Here is a 17,632-nt window from a genome sequence, read left to right as displayed (position 1 = left end):
ATTATCTTGTCTTCCAACAGCATAGATTCCTTGTGTCTGCTTTGGAGCTCTTTGTAAATGAGACCACACACGATGTACTCTTTCCTATCTGACTTCCTTTTTTCCACATTGCCTGTCATATTCACCCACGTCGTTGCTGTGGTTGTGATCATTTATTGCAGCTGTGTGTAGTATTCCACCACGGGAACGGACTGCAATGTGTTTCTCCATTCCACAGTTGTTAGGCAGTTGTGCAGTGTCCCAGTTTGGGGCCACTACAAATAAGCTGCTGTGAGCATTTGTACATGTATTTATTTATTTGTTTGTTTGCTTATTTATTTACGTATTTTTTATTAGTTTCAGGTGCACAAAACAAAGTAATACTTAGACGTTTATCATTTATATCCCTCACACTGTGTCAACCCCCCTCCCCCATCCACTACCCCTCTGACATCGCACACAGCCATTACATTTCCACTGTCTCTATTCCTTATGCTGTGCTCCGCTTCTTGTAAGTATATCTATATCTATATCTATATCTATATCTATATCTATATCTATATCTATATCTATATCTATATCTATATATATATATATATATATGAACTTGTAGTTGACATTCATTATTGTTCAGCTTCAGCTTCAGGTGTACAGTGCAGTGATCAGGCATCTACATCATCCCTGAGGGGGTCTCCCTAATGAGACAAGTGTCCATCGATACCCTACAAAATCTTTACATTATTGATGACATTCCCCAAAGTAACTTTCGTATCCCCGTGGCCATCTTGTGGTTACTGACTGTGCTTTCTAATCCCCTCACCTTCCCCCTTATCCCCACCCCGCCATCTAGCAACCCTCAGTTTTTCCTCTACGCACATGTATTTCGATGAACATATACATACATTTCCATTTGACGTGTACTTAGGAGGGAAGTTGCTCGGTCCGTGTACATTTGAACTTTATTTGCATATTCTTTGAACAATTAATATGAACACATGTTTGAAAACACTCAAAAGTAACAAAAGAGTATACAGAGGAAAATAACTATCGCTCGTACTTCTGTCCACCAACCAGTCATTCTCCTTCTATGAAGCACACCGTTACTGGTTTCTTGTGAGATCATTTTTTTCTTGTTGGAACAGCCACATTTTATCAGTATTACAATTATAGCTTTATAACACATCCTAATTGATTGAGCTGCTCTCCTATTAATACTAATAAATTACACGTGTACATTACAGTTTATACCATATCTTTAAATCTACTGTTTCAATTAATTAATCTTCCCCAAACTTACGAGGTAGGTAGGGGGTTACAACTACCATTTAACAGATGGGTTAACTAGGTCCCAGGAAGTCAATGCTTTGCCTAAGAACACATTGGTTTTAAGTGGCAGAGCTGGGAGTCAATCAGGACTTTTGACTCTAAAAGTTGGCATTTATTGTTTCTTCATTTAAAAAAATCAAGCTTACTATCTGACAACAGCGATATAAAAGGTGACAGAATCCTATATCCTCCTGACAGCAGCTTGTAACCTCCTGACAGTAACTTGTAACCTGATAGCAGCTTGCATCCTCCTCACAGTAACTTGTAACCTGACAGTAGCTTGTATCCTCCTGACAGTAGCTTGTATCCTCCTAACAGTAACTTGTAACCTGACAATAGCTTATAACCTCCTGACAGTAACTTGTAACCTGACAGTAGCTTGTATCCTCCTGACAGTAGCTAGTATCCTCCTAACAGTAACTTGTAACCTGACAATAGCTTATAACCTCCTGACAGTAACTTGTAAGCTGACAGTAGCTTGTATCTTCCTGACAGTAACTTGTAGCCTCCTGACAGCAGCTTGTTTCCTCCTGACAGTAGCTTGTAACCTGACAGTAGCTTGTATCTTCCTGACAGTAACTTGTAGCCTCCTGACAGCAGCTTGTTTCCTCCTGACAGTAGCTTGTAACCTGACAGTAGCTTGTATCTTCCTGACAGTAACTTGTAGCCTCCTGACAGCAGCTTGTATCCTCCTGACAGAGGAGCCAGCTGGCAGGCTGTGCCCCTGAGCCCCTGAGCTGAGGTTTTCTTTACCACAGAGCACTACCACTCAGAATTGTTGGGTCCTCCAAAGGGTTCCCATGCTTCCCCACAATAGTTTCTGATCCCATGTGCCTTTCCCACTGGAATTTTATTTAGTCAGGTAAATTTGGATATTTACTTTTGCATATTTCTCAAGAGACAGCTCCAAAGAAGGAAAAAAGTCACCTGCAACCTGCAGATGGATTGGCTAATCCACCCCCACTCCCCAGCCTGCTGTGTGTGTTCAGGACGAAGGCTCAGAAAGTGATTCATTTCCTCTTTCTTGTAGTTTCCTTTCTCTGCCTGTCACCTCTTTCCTTTCTCCGAGGAACTCAACAAAGTGGTCCTGTTTATAATCATGAAGTCTGGGTGGAATTTGGGCAGCTTTGAGTTTTCCCAGGCAGGGCTTCTGTGTGGGGATAGGAACACAACCGATTACGAATTGTGTTTGTGGGGACTTTTGGGATGGAATGGATGGCACTGGCACGTTCTTGCCCTGCCTTCTCATTCTGGAAATGGTAGTGGACGAGGTAGGTAGAGAAAGATCGTACGATCATAAGTCTTCCTCACGTGACACACACTGTGGTAACTGATTTCTTGTAGTATCCTTTTTCATTCTCAAAAAAGCCCCGTAGGGGAGGTATCATTATTATTTTCCCTTTCCAAAACAGGCATCCTCGACTCAGAGAAGTGAAGCAACTTGCTTAAGTACACATATCAAGTAAATAGTGAAGCTGGAGTACAAATCAATTTTTTTAGAAAGGTAAAAAAGAACTTCATACAAAATTCCCCCATTAACCTGACTTCTGTCTATATATTGTAATCCTTTGAGACTTCAATCATTATTTCAGGTACGTATCGTCAAAGAAAATAAAGCTCATTATTTTAGCATTTCAATACCACACCAAACTTGGCAGATTTAAAAAATCCCCTAGGGATTTTGATGAAGATGAGGATGAAGGAAGATTGGCTCTGGGTAATGGAAGAGCTTAAATGGTTTGGAGGAAAGATAGCAGTGAGGGAGAAAGGAAGTCCTTGCCCTTAAGGAGTATGCAACTTTATTTTAGGGGACTCATAAAACAATCTGTGACACGGTGTACCCATGAGCCAGAGCAATGAAGTACAGACCTGCTTGGTGGACAGTGGGGCGTTATCTATTAATCCTTCAGCGAGGGAATGAATGTCAAGAAACTGGTGTTTTATAGGCAGATCGAAGGGTGAGGGGGCTCCACTGGCAGAGCAAGGCAGGTGTCCAGCTAGAAGACTTTTGAAATAATGTCAGAGTGAAACAACACGCTCTGTAAGCAGAGAAATTTGAGTAGGAAGGTTAAACCCTAAGGTCACTTTAAAGAAAGATGTGCTAGGATTGATGAATTGAATACAGGGGGTAAAGAGAGGAAAAGAGAGGAGAGAAGCTGATCACTGTTGCTGGTTTTAAGTGTTCTAGTCTGAAAGGCTGGAATAATTGTCTCAAGTTTCTGCAAAAGTGGGCTGGGAAGAGCCAAACACCTGGCTGCCAAAGGCTCTATAAAACCCTCTCTAAGGCTTTTCTCTATGCCTTTCCCAGGCTTTCTTGCAGAGAGAGAGAGAGAGAGAGAGAGAGAGAGAGAGAGAGAGAGAGAGAGAGACCCTACAAAGCTGCGTATTTTCCAAAAAAAAAAACTGAGGGGAAGGTTGTTCTTACTATAGAACATCTTTAATTCTCTGTTCTGCTCAACTATGTGTTTTCATAATTTTGTCTTTATATTTGCTTTTAATTTTAATAAAATTTTTAGTAAATGGAAGGGCTAGTTCTCCTCAATTTATTGCATTCCTGAAAAGATCCCCACGGGTTCTAACTGGAATTGTATTGCATGAGTAGAATAATTATGCAGAGTTTTCTCATCCGGGAATAACTCTTCCATTCTGTCCCTCGTGACACAGCCAGGACTCTTCATTCAGATTTTCCAGATGCCTCCGGGAGCACATTTATAAATTTTTTGCTGTCATAAATGGATGGTATTAAAAAAAAAAAAAAAAAGCATTACACTTTCTTAGTGGTTAATGTTGGGCTATAAGAAGGCTATTTAAAAATACTAATTTTTTATTATTGATTTTTATTATTGGTATCTAATCTGAGGTGGTATCTAACCTGAAATCGTTTTGATTTCTAATGGTTCTTTTTTCTCACTCTTTGTTTTTCCTGCTAGGAATGCCAAAAAACTGGGCACTGCTTCCTCCCCTGTCCTATCTGGCTGTAAGAACAAACTCTCACTCATTTTTTTTTTTTCCCTTCAGCTCTGGCACGTGGCTTTTGCAAATTTGATTTGACTCTGGGGCACCTGGAGACACCCAAAAGCCTTTAAGCTGAAAAAGGAAAATATGATCACTCTGGAAGCAGTGTAGACAATGGATAGAGGGCTTTAAGAAGGGGCATGGGGAAATTAGTATTAAAGAAAGTCACACTGGCTGCAGTGTGAGGAATAGAGAGAAGAGGGGTAGGTGTGGTGGAGGAAGGCCAGGGAGAAGGCCCCTTACATTAGCCCAGGTAAGAGGGGGTAATGGCTGGAATGCAGAGAGTCAAGGGGAGATCAGAACGACTTCCCACTGATTGGCTTGAAGGTGCCTAGGGGCGTGGGTCTTGGGTCTTAGGCTTGAGCCTCTGGAGGGGGCGGGGATGGAGGGCAGAGGATGGTGCTGTGTGTGGAGACTTCAAATCTGCAGGATGAGTGGAGACTCCAAGAGGACTCAGTGTTCACTTTTGAACCATACACATTTGAAGTTTGAGAACATGCAGGTGGATGTGGGAAAATTCCATGTTTGAAATGTGGGTGGTATTGGACAAAATCTATGAGAATGGGCTGTGAGAATGCATGAGATTTTGTAGGGGAAGAGTAAGAAGTCGGTGACTTTGGAATGGCCTGTTCCAGGAGGAGGGCCAAGAGATGAACAAGGAAAACCAGAATGCTTCGGACGATGCTAATTCTTAATGGTGTTGATTCCTCTTCTTCCTCTTCCTCTTCCTCTTCCTCTTCTTCTTCTTCTTCTTCTTCTTTTTAAGGAGGGCACAGCCCACAGTGGCCCATGCGGGGATCAAACAGGCAACCTTGGTGTTATCAGCACCACGCTCTAACCAACTGAGCTAACTGGCCACCCCTGAGTTTCTAACCGTTTAATTCTAGAGGTTTATTGGTAAAGACAAACACTTTTATAGAAAAACAACAACAAAAAGGAGAGGCTTATTTTAAATGTCCATTGTCTGTGATCTCTTCTGATTGTTGTCAACTGTTCTGTCAACCAAGAACTTTAATTACTCTATTAGCTCTGTGAATTTAGGCAAATGACTTAACCTTTTTTAGCTTGGGTTTTCTCATCTGTGTGTGGAGAACTGGAATCTTAGTCCACAAAATTTTTTAGAGAAGTTCCTTCTCAACATACCCCACAAAATCCATGCATTTACTCAACAAATACTGCATTTGTCAAGTGTCTACCATGAGCCTAGCACTATGGGTCTGGGCACTGGGCATAGTGGAGAACAGTCATGTAAGGTCTGAGCTCACGTGGATTTTGCTCTCAAAAGGGGAAGTTCCTGACAACAAACAAGTCAGGCAACTAAATAAAATAGATTTCATGGTGGATAGTCCTTTGGTGGGTGGGGAGGGGCCATTTTAGATGAGATAATCTGGGAGGGCCTGTCTAAGAAAATAGCATTTGTTCTGAGACCCTAGTGGCCAAAAGTATGTAGACATGGAAAAATCAGGAGAAAGAGCATTCTGGGCAGAGTCAAGGGCCATGTCCCCGAAGCAGGAAGGAGCTCAGTGAGTTTGAGGAAGAAGCCGGGGGAGGTTGGTATCACACGTGTTGGTGTTCTGCTGCCCTCCCAGGGTTCACAGTTCCTCTGTATTAGTGACACTCAATCCACGGTGTGGGAGGGATTGTGGATTCGATTAGGCACGAATGATGGTAATCTAGAACTCAGCCTTCATCCATTTCTAAGTCTATCTATATGCAGAAGTGAAATTGTATCCCCCCTTCCCCCACCCTTGAAGGCAGCAACTGTCAATTATCCACACAGCTGGATAACAATTCTGTTTGCTGGTAATAACACTCAAAGCTTCCAGACACTCAAAACATCTCCTAATTCCCTGTTCCCCTCTTCTCACCAACTGTTTTTGTTCTGCCCCTTCTGCCTCCCGGGGCTCATGACAATCACACATTTTAGTTCTGCCTCTTTCTCCTTCCACAGGGCAAATGCCATGGGTCGATTGTGTGTTTTTATCCTTTTGTCCTGAGCCTATTTTTCCTAGGGGTTGTGGCTTCTTTTATTTTCGAGAATAATTAACAAGGCCCCCTTTTTTTCTTCCCCTACATAGATTGTTGACATGGTGAAATATAACACTCAACCAGAAAAGTATACAAAATACAAATTATGTTCACTGAACTGCTGTGTAAAAATATTTCCACGTGTTACAACATCAAAATAAATTATAATCCATTTTCATTTATTTGCTGCTAATTCATAACATTGTTATTTCTTGAACTAGACTAAAAGCTACATGAGGTCAGATATCATTTCTGAAGTGCTTTTTCCTCATCTCCATTCATGTACCAACATCATCTTAGAAGCTTGTTAAAATGAATATTTCCGGGCTAAGGCCCCAAAGATTGTCATTTATTAGTCTGAGATCAGGTCTGCATTTTAAATAAGTTCATCAATTGATTCTGAAGTTGTATTTACACAGATTACACTGGGACAATAATTACTTTCTACTCTCACACAGGACTGAATTACCTTCCTAGTAGTCATTCGATAGTAACTACCTAAAGTGATTTTATCATAATGAATAAGATTCTAATGAACATAATATTTATGAATAGTTTATTCTATTAAATCCTCTGTGCTAGTTGGATTTATTTACTTGTTGAAACTACATTAAATGCAGTGCATTTCAATCTTCAGGCAGTCCCGACCTCTCTCCATCCTTCAGCTGGTGCTGTTGAACATATGACTGCTCATTTCTCTTCTGGAATCTTTTCAGTTAAAAAGCACAAACCTGCTTGATGATCGTTATCAGTGATAATCCAGAAAAAAGAAACAAACAAATGGAAAATAATTAGTAAACGAGGGAGAATAAAATGAATAGAAACTTTGGGAAATGAAAATAAAATTTCTCCTCTGTTTTCCACATTTTATAACCTGCTTATATATTGCACTAAAGAAATTAAATTTACTTTCCAGCTTCATAAAAGCATATATGGAAAACTTGTTGAGTGGCAAGCCTGGGTGGGGTGAGGATGGGGTCACACCACAACCTCCAGCTTCGAATGTACAGGGTATACCTATCTTCTAAACCTGTTCCCTCAGGAGGCATCTTATTTCTTACATTATCTATACTGCTTTTGAGCTTTATTTCAGGCTGCTTAAATCCATTGTCAAGTTTACTAAGGGAATTTTGGTTTCTAAAATGTGCAAATTACAGGGGTAGCCAGTTATCTCAGTTGGTTAGAGCGTGGTGCTAATAACACCAAGGTTGCCGGCTTGATCCCTGCATGGGCCACTGTGAGCTGCACCCTCCTTAAAAAAAAAAAAAAGAAAAGAAAAGTACAAATTACAAATAAGAGGAAAGGTTTATTCGAGTACATAGAACTTTTTTAAAAAGGCAATTGGTAAAGGGAGATGTTATAGATTGAGATGAGTCCCCCCCAAAATATGTTGAAGTCCTAATTCCCCACTACCGCCCACCTGCCAACCTATGAATGTGACCTTATTTGGAAGTAGGGTCTTTGCAGATGTAATCAAGTTAAAATGAGGTCCTATGGGATTGGTGGGGGCCCTAATGCAATGACTGATGTCTTTATAAGAAGAGGGAAATTTGAACACAGACACAAAGAGGGGAAGGTCATGTAAAGACCAGGACAGACCCTGGAGGGATACATCTAGAAGTCCAGTGTTGCAGGAACCGCCACAAATTGGAATTGGCAAAGGAGGATTCTTCCCCTGGAGCCCTCAGAGAGAGCATGGCCCCGCTGACACCTTGATTTCAGCCTCCCAGCCTCCAGAACGGTGCAAGAATAAATTTCCATTGTTTTAAATCATCCAGTTTGTGGTGCTTTGTGATGGCAGCCCCAGAACACTAATATAGGTGAAGATGTCAATTACATTTATGCTGAAAAATATCAAGTCTTGCTCTAATAGAAGGGGGTCCTGTCCCAGTCAGGAAATGTGAGACTTTTAATAAGAGCGGTTAAACAGTGAGTCTGTTGACACTACCATCAGGTATGAGAATTCCAGCAGGACCTTCACTAGTCACACTGTCTCCAGTCTCAGCTCAACTAATCTAGTCACACTGCAGCCAGGGTGAGCTCTCTAGAATCTGATCATATCGCCCACCTCCTTAAAACCTTCAGTGGTTCCCCCCACCCCCGCTGCTTCCACAATAATACCCAAATTCCTCAGGCAGCTTCTCTCCCCATTTACCTCTCACCATTTCCCAGTGCTCTTCACTCTCTCCAGGGAACACACTTCTTCCCTTCAGCCTCATTGCTTGGCCAACTCCTATTTATGCCTCAGGTCTCTATGTAGAGGCCCTTTCTTGCTTCATTGACCGCCCATGGTCTGCCATAATTTCCCTGGCCCAGCTCTAGGCACATCTTATTGTACCTGCCTGTGTGGTTACCTGTATCAGCCTCTAGCCTCGTCCATAGACCAGAAGCTTCAGCACCACCAGTATGTTTAAGCAGCAGAATGTTAAGGCCGGCTAGATCTCCAGAATCAGAGGCGAACTTGAACAAGGCAGGCTTTCGCACCATGCGTTTGTAAGGTATTGCTCTTTTCAACACAGGTTCCATGGGGGCTGGAAAGCACTTTCTCCCCGGAGCCTAACCCAGGGTCTGTCTTAAAGAAAGATTTAATCAATTAATGCATCAGGGTGATTTCGTGTTAACAAACATGCTCTACAGGAAAAGACAAACAAGTCCCCTTTTATAGGAATCAACAGACTTAGGTTTACAGCCTATACATAATTCTTCACAGGCTTCCTTTAAATTTCCCCGTTATTCATCTCTCATGTCTTCTTGTCTTCCTGTTAAATCCTATTTTCCACATGAGCTATACGAATGACTATTCTATTACTAATCATGTTTGCTGTTTTGTTTTCCAGTATATATTTTTTTAACATGGGAAGTGACAACACAAGCATGACCAGATTTGCATTGTCATTGTTGAACAAAATTTATATCTGGTAGTAGTAGTAGTAGTTTAAAAAATTGTCACTCTCACCAGTCCCCAAAACAACAACAACAACAACAACAACCATAATAGGGGATTTTAATGCTTCATGAGAAAATTTTGTTTTATCAGCACCAGTGGTCAAAATATCTCCATGTTCATATTTCTTGCAAGTTCTTATTAAATGATACATCACTTTTCCAGAGACGTACTGGGGGAGCCAAAAAATGTAGACAAGTGGCCACTTTGGTCAGCGTTGCTCAAGCAGTTTACCGTCATCAGAAGTGTCTGGACGCTGATAGTAACCACTTTGAGCACCTCTTCTAATTGCAGAAGTCAAATGTGACGTGTGTTCATCTTTGGTTATCGGTATATATTGAGTATTACAATTTTAGTAGTTTTCCTTTCTTAAAATGTGTATCCATTTTTGGGGCACCCTCTGTAGATAGTTAAGAAAGCCTTTTCACATTCAGCTCCTATTTCCCTTAATAGAATGTTGCGTCTGAAAAAGACTGTGAGGCGTCTCAAATGCAACATCTTAGAAAGTCCTCCATAAATGGCTGATTTTGACCCCTCTCTGAAGCCCACGTCCCCCCACTTGCTCCTTTCTTTTCTTCCGAATTTGCAATTCTCTAAAAGACACAGCTTGCCTAGGTTTGTGTGGACCACGTGACCAACAAGCTTTTATAATGCTAAAGTTTCAGGACCGGATTGACACACCCTTTGTAGGTAAACAATGACATAATTTGTTTTTCTTTTGTTGAATGTTCTCATTGCCTTTCCGCGTCCATGATTGTCTCAGAAGTTTACTAATTTATCCTATCAGAAAGTTAATGATGTTCCTTCAGTATGAGGTTCATCAGAAGGAGCCTTGAGGAGAGCCGCAGTGGTTTTGGGCTCTCCAGCAGCTCCGCAGGGCTTTCTTTGTCACGTGGTAGAAAACTCCCGAATTCTCTTAATCCCAATGTGTTTACCACACTCAAAACGAAGTTGTTTAAACTCAATCGCAGTTTTGTTCCATGCTTCCAGTGTTGTCTATACTTCTGCTGGACCAAGCCAAAATAAATAGTCGCAGATTTGTGTTGATTGAATGATTTCAGGTAAATAAACAAGCTCAACTGCCTACTGGGGCCAGATAATGTAAATGAGAAAACAAACAGCAGGGAGTGTGGCTGACTGGGGCTCCAGCTCCCTAAGGGAAGAAGCACATTTGGAAAACGGATCGCAAGTTTGAGGAGCTTCTGAGTTTCCAAAGGACGCCAGAAATCCAGGGTTTTAATGCAGTCTCTCAATTTTAAATGTTGGTAACCAATGCAAACGTTCACAAGACATTCTGCAGACCAATCCCGTGAGCCAAACACTTCTACTAGGAAGCCACGCAGCTCTAAGCAGCCGATTTGCAACCTCTGCATGAAATAGCCGGGCTAATAAGCAGCACACATTTTCTCAGAAACTGGTCACGGGAAGGCTGTAGTGGACAATCCTGGCACTGCTTTCTGCCTCCGTGAGCTCGAATAATTCACTTCATCTCGGTAAACCTCAGTTTTGCACCTATAAATTGCGCAACACCACCAGGGTAAAAATGCCCGTTTCTTGGCGTTGTTTTGAGGACAGGAGAAAATGCCCGCTTAAAAGCCCTGAGCATGAAACGGACCTCAATACTTGTTAACTAACCCGAATTACTTCTTTTTATAATAATGGAATTATTCAAGGGCCAGCCACACATTGTGCAAATTACCTTCATACTCCCAGGTAGCTCATTCCTCCCTCCACAGAAGCATTTGAAAGTTTTCTGTAGGATAAAGCACTTTTTTTTTTTTAGGTTACTTAGCATCCGGAATGAGCAATATCGACCTATCCAGAGAGGAAGCCCCCTCTTGACACACACACACACACACACACACACACACACACACACACGCACTTCCAAATCAAAACAGTGTTTCAATTTGTAGCTAACTTCCCAAGTTTCAATCTGGTACTTTATTTACTCACATGGCCTCTGGCATCATGCCTACTGTTATTAAACGTCTCTTCACTGCACTTTCCTGAAACTACCCACGCTCTCCGAGTGTAAAAAACTTGCCTTTCCAAACTCTTTGGGGGGTTTGTTTACAGAAGTCTATAATTGCCCATTTATGATAAGGGCGAAGTTCCCGGCCTCTCCACCCCCAACTTGCCTGCTAGGAAAACCTTTCTCCTCCCCGGACTCCTGAACCCCGCTACAACTGCCGCTGACTCCACCTCAGATTCTCCGTCCCCACCCCTTCCTCCCTCACCCCGTTTGTTACAGAAGTGATTTCGGGACTGGGCAAGGTCTCGCCCGCCAAGCGCCCTGCACCTCCCGCCGAGGGTCGGCGCCGCCGCCGGTCGGGAACGTGTTCGCGAGGTGGCGCGAGGTGGCGCGGGGTTCCCACACCCCCACCCCAGGCCAGGCGCGCGCACCCCGAGCCACTGCGGCTCGCGGGGCGGGGAGAGGGGCGGGCCTGGCGTCTAGTTTCGCTACGTCATCGGGAAGTCCCTGTAAAAACGTGAGCTTGGGCTCTAGCGTTTCCCCAGAACCCCAGGTTCTCAGGTGCTCACTGAGTTCGGTCCGCCCGTCCGGCGCACAGCTCGCGTCCTGCAGACCCAACGTTGCAACCCAAGGTTGGGGGACTGAGTTCCCCGGAGGTCTGCAGCAGACTTCCCGCCGGCTGCTTGCGGAGATGCCTGGGAGGAAGGCGCGTAAGAACGCGCAGCCGAGCCCACCGCGGGCCCCGGCAGGTAGGGACCAGATGGGGTCCGCGGCGATCCTGGCCGGGGTGGGGGCCGGGGCCGCGGTCGAGATCTCAGTTTGGGTGGGGTCAGTCAGTCTGCTCTGGGCCTCAAGGTCCGGCGGGGTCTGCGTCCTTGCACGTGTTGTAAGGGCGCCTACTGGAAGTTCTTCAGGGGTTTTACCTAGGACCGTGGAGACGGCGAGGGAGGGAGCCCGGTCTGGGATTGGGATGCAGCTGCGTTTTAGCGGATGCAAAAAATCTCTTCTACGCGCGCCTCGTGTCCCTACTTGCCCTGCCTCAGGGCCACCGGGGGAAAAAGTGCAAGTGCGGGCGTCAGCAACGAGGAAAAGTCATTATCCCAGCAGGTGGGGAAGGGAGAAGCTCCGGGAGCCGCCTGGCCGCCCAGCACTTCCTACGGCAGGGCCTCACCCTCCTGAGTCGTGGGGCGTCGTGGGCCGTCGAGGGCCCTGCTCCGAGCATTATCACTCGCTTCACTCCCAACAGGAACAAAAGCAGTGAGGACGCTTGATAGGATCGCAGCTCTTCCACAACCGGCTGAAGAGTGGTGGAGGCCGCAAAGGGCCCATTGCATTCAGGGGCCCAGAAAGTCTTGCTTCTTTGTTAAGAGTACATTGTATAACGTTTGAAACAATCGATATTAGTTGCGGAGTAGGGAGAAAGAGCAGCAGTTGGTCCCCAGTTTTTAAGATCCTTCCATTCCTCTCCCCCGCACCCCCGTAGCACCATCAAATAACTTAAGGTCAGCTCCCACCCCCGCGCCCTTTTTATAAATCTTATCAAACAAGGCATCATCTGTTAAGGGGCAGTAGCAAAAAAAGGCAAAAAAGCTTTGGCCTCAAAAATTCGTGTGGGCCATACTGCTGTTACATCAGCTAGTAATAGGCCCCCTTTTTAACTTAGTTTCATTTTATAGAGCCCTAGGGACTTGCAAAGGAAGGGGTGCATTGGCAATTTGGCCATGGCTAAGTTGGCACCAGACTGCTCTCTCTGGCTCTTGCTTGGGAGGGAATAATTTTTCTAAAATCTTTTGTGATGTCCAATAGTTCTGACCATGTTTTGGAAAGGTACACTTGTGCGTAAACTTTATCCAGCCAACTTACTTAGTTCCCAAGAACAAGGAAGAGTAGAAAGGTCCCTCTTAAACTTAATTAGATAGTACTATATGTAAAAGTTGAGATACAAGTGACATATAGCATTGTATTAATTTTAGGGGTACAACATAATGATTTGATATGTGTGTGTATTGTGAAATAATTACCACAATAAGTTTAGTTAACATCCATGACCACACATAGTTACAATTTTTAAAGTACATTTATAGATGTGTAACTGTAACAAAAAGATTAAGGAAACAAATAGGGGCTCTTTTCTGCCTTTTTTGGGGGGATGAGTGCAAGGGGTAATTTTTCCGCTTATAATTCAGGGCTTCCAAAATTGTATGCAGCATAATTTTTTTTTTAAGGATGGTAGGTTAATATATCCCACTTACTGCAAAGAACATGACTGTAAATTCAAATTCATTCAATACCTCTCTAAATGTTTGATTTGTATCTTATAAAGAATGGCACCTTAGGATATTCATTAGGTCTCTTGTTAGAGATTATGAAAATTTCACCCGGCTCTTGTAAAGAGAGAATTTTAAAATACCCTTTATTATAAATTTACAGCTTTTCATTTTGAGCCTAAATAGGGTCTTTGCAGGGTCTGTTTACAAAATAAAACCAGATTTCAATTTGTAGTCATACTGACCTTTTTTTTACCCTTCCGCCTCCCCCACCCACCCACCTTCAAGCCGTTGTTTCTCAGTCTAGTTGTATAGGACACAGTTCCCTGGCCCATGCTGGTATTATGAGCCTCGCGCTCCTGCAGGTTGAGGTAGTCAGTCGCCGTAGGTTGGCAGCTCACGGAGGCTCTTGCTGGCTGCCGGCCACTCATGCTGCTTGTGCTGGCCACTGGCCGCTCAACAGCAGCCCAGCTCTAGGGAGTGCCATTGTTCACAATCTTAGCTGTAGAGGGCGCAGCTTACTGGCCCATATGGGAATCCAACCGGTGACCTAGGCATTAGGAGTACTAGGCATTAGGAGCACGGGGCTCCCACCACCTGAGCCACCGGGCTGGCCCATCATAATAACTTTTAATGTTCGTGGTCATGATCTTGAAGTGGACCAAAAGACCCTGAGTTGCTCATTGAAATATCCACAAAATTGAAATTATGGTCAGTATATATTTGGTGTTAATTTCACTTGCTTAAAAAATTTACTTGGAAATTAGATGATAAGCAATATTTTTCTTAAATTAATATCCAGTTGATTACAATATCTGTATCCTAAAAAAGTAGTAAATGTGTGAAGTAAATATTACTTATTTTCTGCTTCAGTTGTCTCCGTGAAGGCAGTGGATTGATAGAGGTTGGGTTTGGAGGAAGAATTTGGTTTAGAGTAAAATTTAAACTTCTGAATTATTTTAGAGAATGTGGGGTTAATTTTAGAATATGGTTTTATAAGTCTTTTATGAGAAATTTTTAGAGGTTTTTTAAATAAGGAAAAGAATACCTTTAGATTTGCCTATAAATGAGGGCATAATCTGAGCTATGTGTTATCGCCATTTAAAGAATAAGTCCTATTTGAAAACAACACTGAAGATTTTAGAATTTGACTTCTGTTCCCCAACCCACCTTAAATGAGATAAAAAAGGATGACATCACCTGAGGCTGCCAAAGTCTCACTGACTCTGTGGTAATTGACATCTGTTCTGCTGTGTTTGGCATATTCTGTTCCCCAACCAACCTTAAGTGAGTGAAAAAAGGATGACATCCTTTGCCTGAGGTTGGCAAAGTATCACTAATTCTGTGGTATTTGACATATTAAAACTTTGTGTTTCAAGGTAACATAACAATTGCCTCATCCAGTATTCTTTTTTTAAAAAAAGATTTCAAAGTAGATGTCTATTTTTACCTTAACTTGTTTTTCTTTGGTTTATGAGTCACAGTGCCTTAGTATATGTCACGTGTTTTCCATCTCACATTAAGAAAACAGGTGTAGTGAAGCTAACTTTTTAAGAGAAATGCTTCACAGGATAAATACTCAACTTGTCACGCTTGCTGGTTACAGTTTGGAATGTTGTCGGTGCAATGCTCATGTTTTGCTTTCCTTTTCAGAGCTCGAAGTTGAGTGTGCCATTCAATTCAGGAGAATTGGAGACAAACTGAGTTTCCGGCAGAAACTTCTGAATCTAATATCCAAACTCTTCCGCTCAGGAACCTGACTGCTTCTGAAGCCTTCTAATGAGGAGCCTCCTTTAAAATGAGATTCCCCAGTAGGTGCATATTTCAGCAATTAGAGAAGAGACTGCCTTATAGTGGAGAAGAATGTGAAGGAGCTCTCACTTGCCCTTGGAAATGAAGATGGAATACATCACAGTGAATTTCTACTAGAGGTTTCCCAGAAGTCATTCTTTGGGAAACGAGAACATTATAAAACCACTTTGTTTATTTTAAAGCAAAAATTGAAGAGCTTTGAAAATACAGAATGAATTATTTATACGTTTTGTTTTTGCTTAGAGAATTGTTCTAGTATTTTTGCTGAAGGTTGCTGCCTAGCATAATGTAAGAGGAATTGACGAAATGATGAAAATGTGGCCTGGGGCCAAGAAATAGAATATGTTCAGTTTTATTTCTACTTTGGGATGACAACTCCAGAACAATGTGTCATATCTGGTTTATATACATATTATCTTGTTAAAAGTAAAATTTTCATTCTGAGAACACTGAATGTCATAATGAATGTTGATTTCATAGGTCACTACAAAATATCAAATAATTTGATAATTTGTTTCTTTTGACTTTGCTATGTATTACTTCTGTTCAGGTGACCTTTAAGTAAATGTGTCCCTGTGGGTCTTAACTGAAAAGTATGTATTTTGAAATATTTGATAGAAGTTATAAGAGTGTTTCTTGGTGCCAGTGAAATTCTTGCGGTTGAATATTAAAATATAAAGAGCGTGGAGAATTTGCATAACCAGGAATAATTTTAAAAAAGTGAATTCAACTTCTTATTGCTGTAATTAAAACTTAGTAAAACAGATATTCTAAAGTAACCATAAGAAAATGAATGTGTTTCTAAAGTTTCTAAAATCGGAAGTTCCCTTTCTCATACTAGTTAGCGTGTATCCTAGAAATAGTGATCTTTTAAGAGAAATTAGGCATGTTTTCATAATTGGGATGTACTTAAAAAAAAAAATGGAACAGATTCCTCTTCCAGAATGAATCCCATTTATATACATAAATATACATTTTGCATTAGAGTGATGTGTAGATTCTGAGAAGGGTTTCATGCATTATTTTTTTAATTAAAAGGCCAGGCTATCAACAAAGTCCCCAAATATATATTAAAAAAAGTGATAATTCAATTTCAGCAATAATAATCTTATTTATTTTACCTATTTATAATTAAAATATTTTTGGTTTAGTTTAAAAATGTTTATTAAAGTTACAGTTTTGGGTTATGAGGCAAGGATTTTATAACTACTTGAACTCTTATAGTAAGAATGTCTTAATATAGACTATAGTCACTTTAGATAAAAAATTACCTCAGCATCCATTTTTCTTCAGTATTACTTAAGGCGTGAGTTTATTTAGTTGGAAAGATTTGTGTGTGTGTGTGCCTAGAGGCATATCCTTTGCCATATGGATATTTATGGTCTACAATTATATTTATACATGTATATATACTTTTCAAACTGCATACTGTAGCTGTAAACCATTAAAAATTATCACCATTCTCTTTTGTGTTTAGTTTTTCATCATGTAAGCTACTGAGTGTTCATTATGAAACCAAAAATATTCTATCTTAACTGATTTTCATCGGCAGGCACCTTTTGAACACACCATCCCCTCTGTGCCAGTTCTGTGGTAAGAGTATACGGGGACATTTAGCATGATCTCTGCTGTCCTGGGAGAGGAAATGGTGCAAAGTAGGAAATTAATGCCAGGTGTAGATTTTGAGTGCTGCTGAGTGCCTTACATTAACGCCGCCGGGAGAGTGATTAATTTAATAGCCTACTGAGATTCATGATCTAATTAGAGGTACGGTGAGTCTTGGATGTTCGTGAGTTTGCCAGGCAAGAGGAACTTCTGGGCAGTTTCCTTTTAGTAACCTCAAAGCTTTTCCCTACTGCCCCCACCCTGAGCAGCAAGTATTGCTTCATGAGAAGCTAGTCATGTGCAGAAGTAGGTGTAACTCAGTGGCCTTCCTGTTCCAGTGAGAACTGAAACGATATCCCCCAGTAGCTCTGTAGCTTTGATCTAGGAACCACATCTTCCACCCCTGCCCTCAGAAAGTCTGCTGAAATCATGGAAAGTAAATTACCTTGTTCCATTGTGTAATGGTTAGCACTCTGGACTCTGAAAGTAAATTGCCGCCCTTAAGTGGGGAGGGCGGGAGGAAGAGTTACAGGATTTAAGGGCGGGAGGAAGAGTTACAGGAGGAAGGTGACGAGGAGAAATGGCAGCTAGAGAACTGGGATGAAGGGCCGTGGAGACAGCCATACAAACCAGTATCACCAATACCACCGGCTCCCCCAGAGGAAGGACTTTGCATAGCAG

General features: G+C 42.0%; 1 protein-coding gene and 1 long non-coding RNA gene across 2 annotated transcripts; one reads left to right on the top strand and one right to left on the bottom strand.

Annotated features, from left to right (window-relative positions):
• Window positions 1–6,620: 6,620 nt before the first annotated feature.
• LOC141573130 (uncharacterized) lies at window positions 6,621–11,667 on the bottom strand. Its single transcript, XR_012498725.1, has 4 exons — window positions 11,545–11,667; window positions 10,992–11,045; window positions 8,703–8,920; window positions 6,621–7,079 (listed from the first exon to the last, which is right to left on the bottom strand). It is a non-coding gene; the product is annotated as an uncharacterized LOC141573130 (long non-coding RNA).
• PMAIP1 (phorbol-12-myristate-13-acetate-induced protein 1) lies at window positions 11,633–16,809 on the top strand. Its single transcript, XM_019729355.2, has 2 exons — window positions 11,633–12,016; window positions 15,188–16,809. Exons 1-2 carry the CDS (start codon window positions 11,959–11,961, stop codon window positions 15,292–15,294), a joined length of 165 nt encoding a protein of 54 aa, XP_019584914.1. The 5' UTR covers window positions 11,633–11,958; the 3' UTR covers window positions 15,295–16,809.
• The last annotated feature ends 823 nt before the right edge of the window (window positions 16,810–17,632 follow it).

Source organism: Rhinolophus sinicus, linkage group LG09 (assembly GCF_036562045.2).
Source record: "Rhinolophus sinicus isolate RSC01 linkage group LG09, ASM3656204v1, whole genome shotgun sequence".
Classification (NCBI taxonomy): domain Eukaryota; kingdom Metazoa; phylum Chordata; class Mammalia; order Chiroptera; family Rhinolophidae; genus Rhinolophus; species Rhinolophus sinicus.
This window is presented reverse-complemented; position numbering and strand designations above follow the sequence as displayed.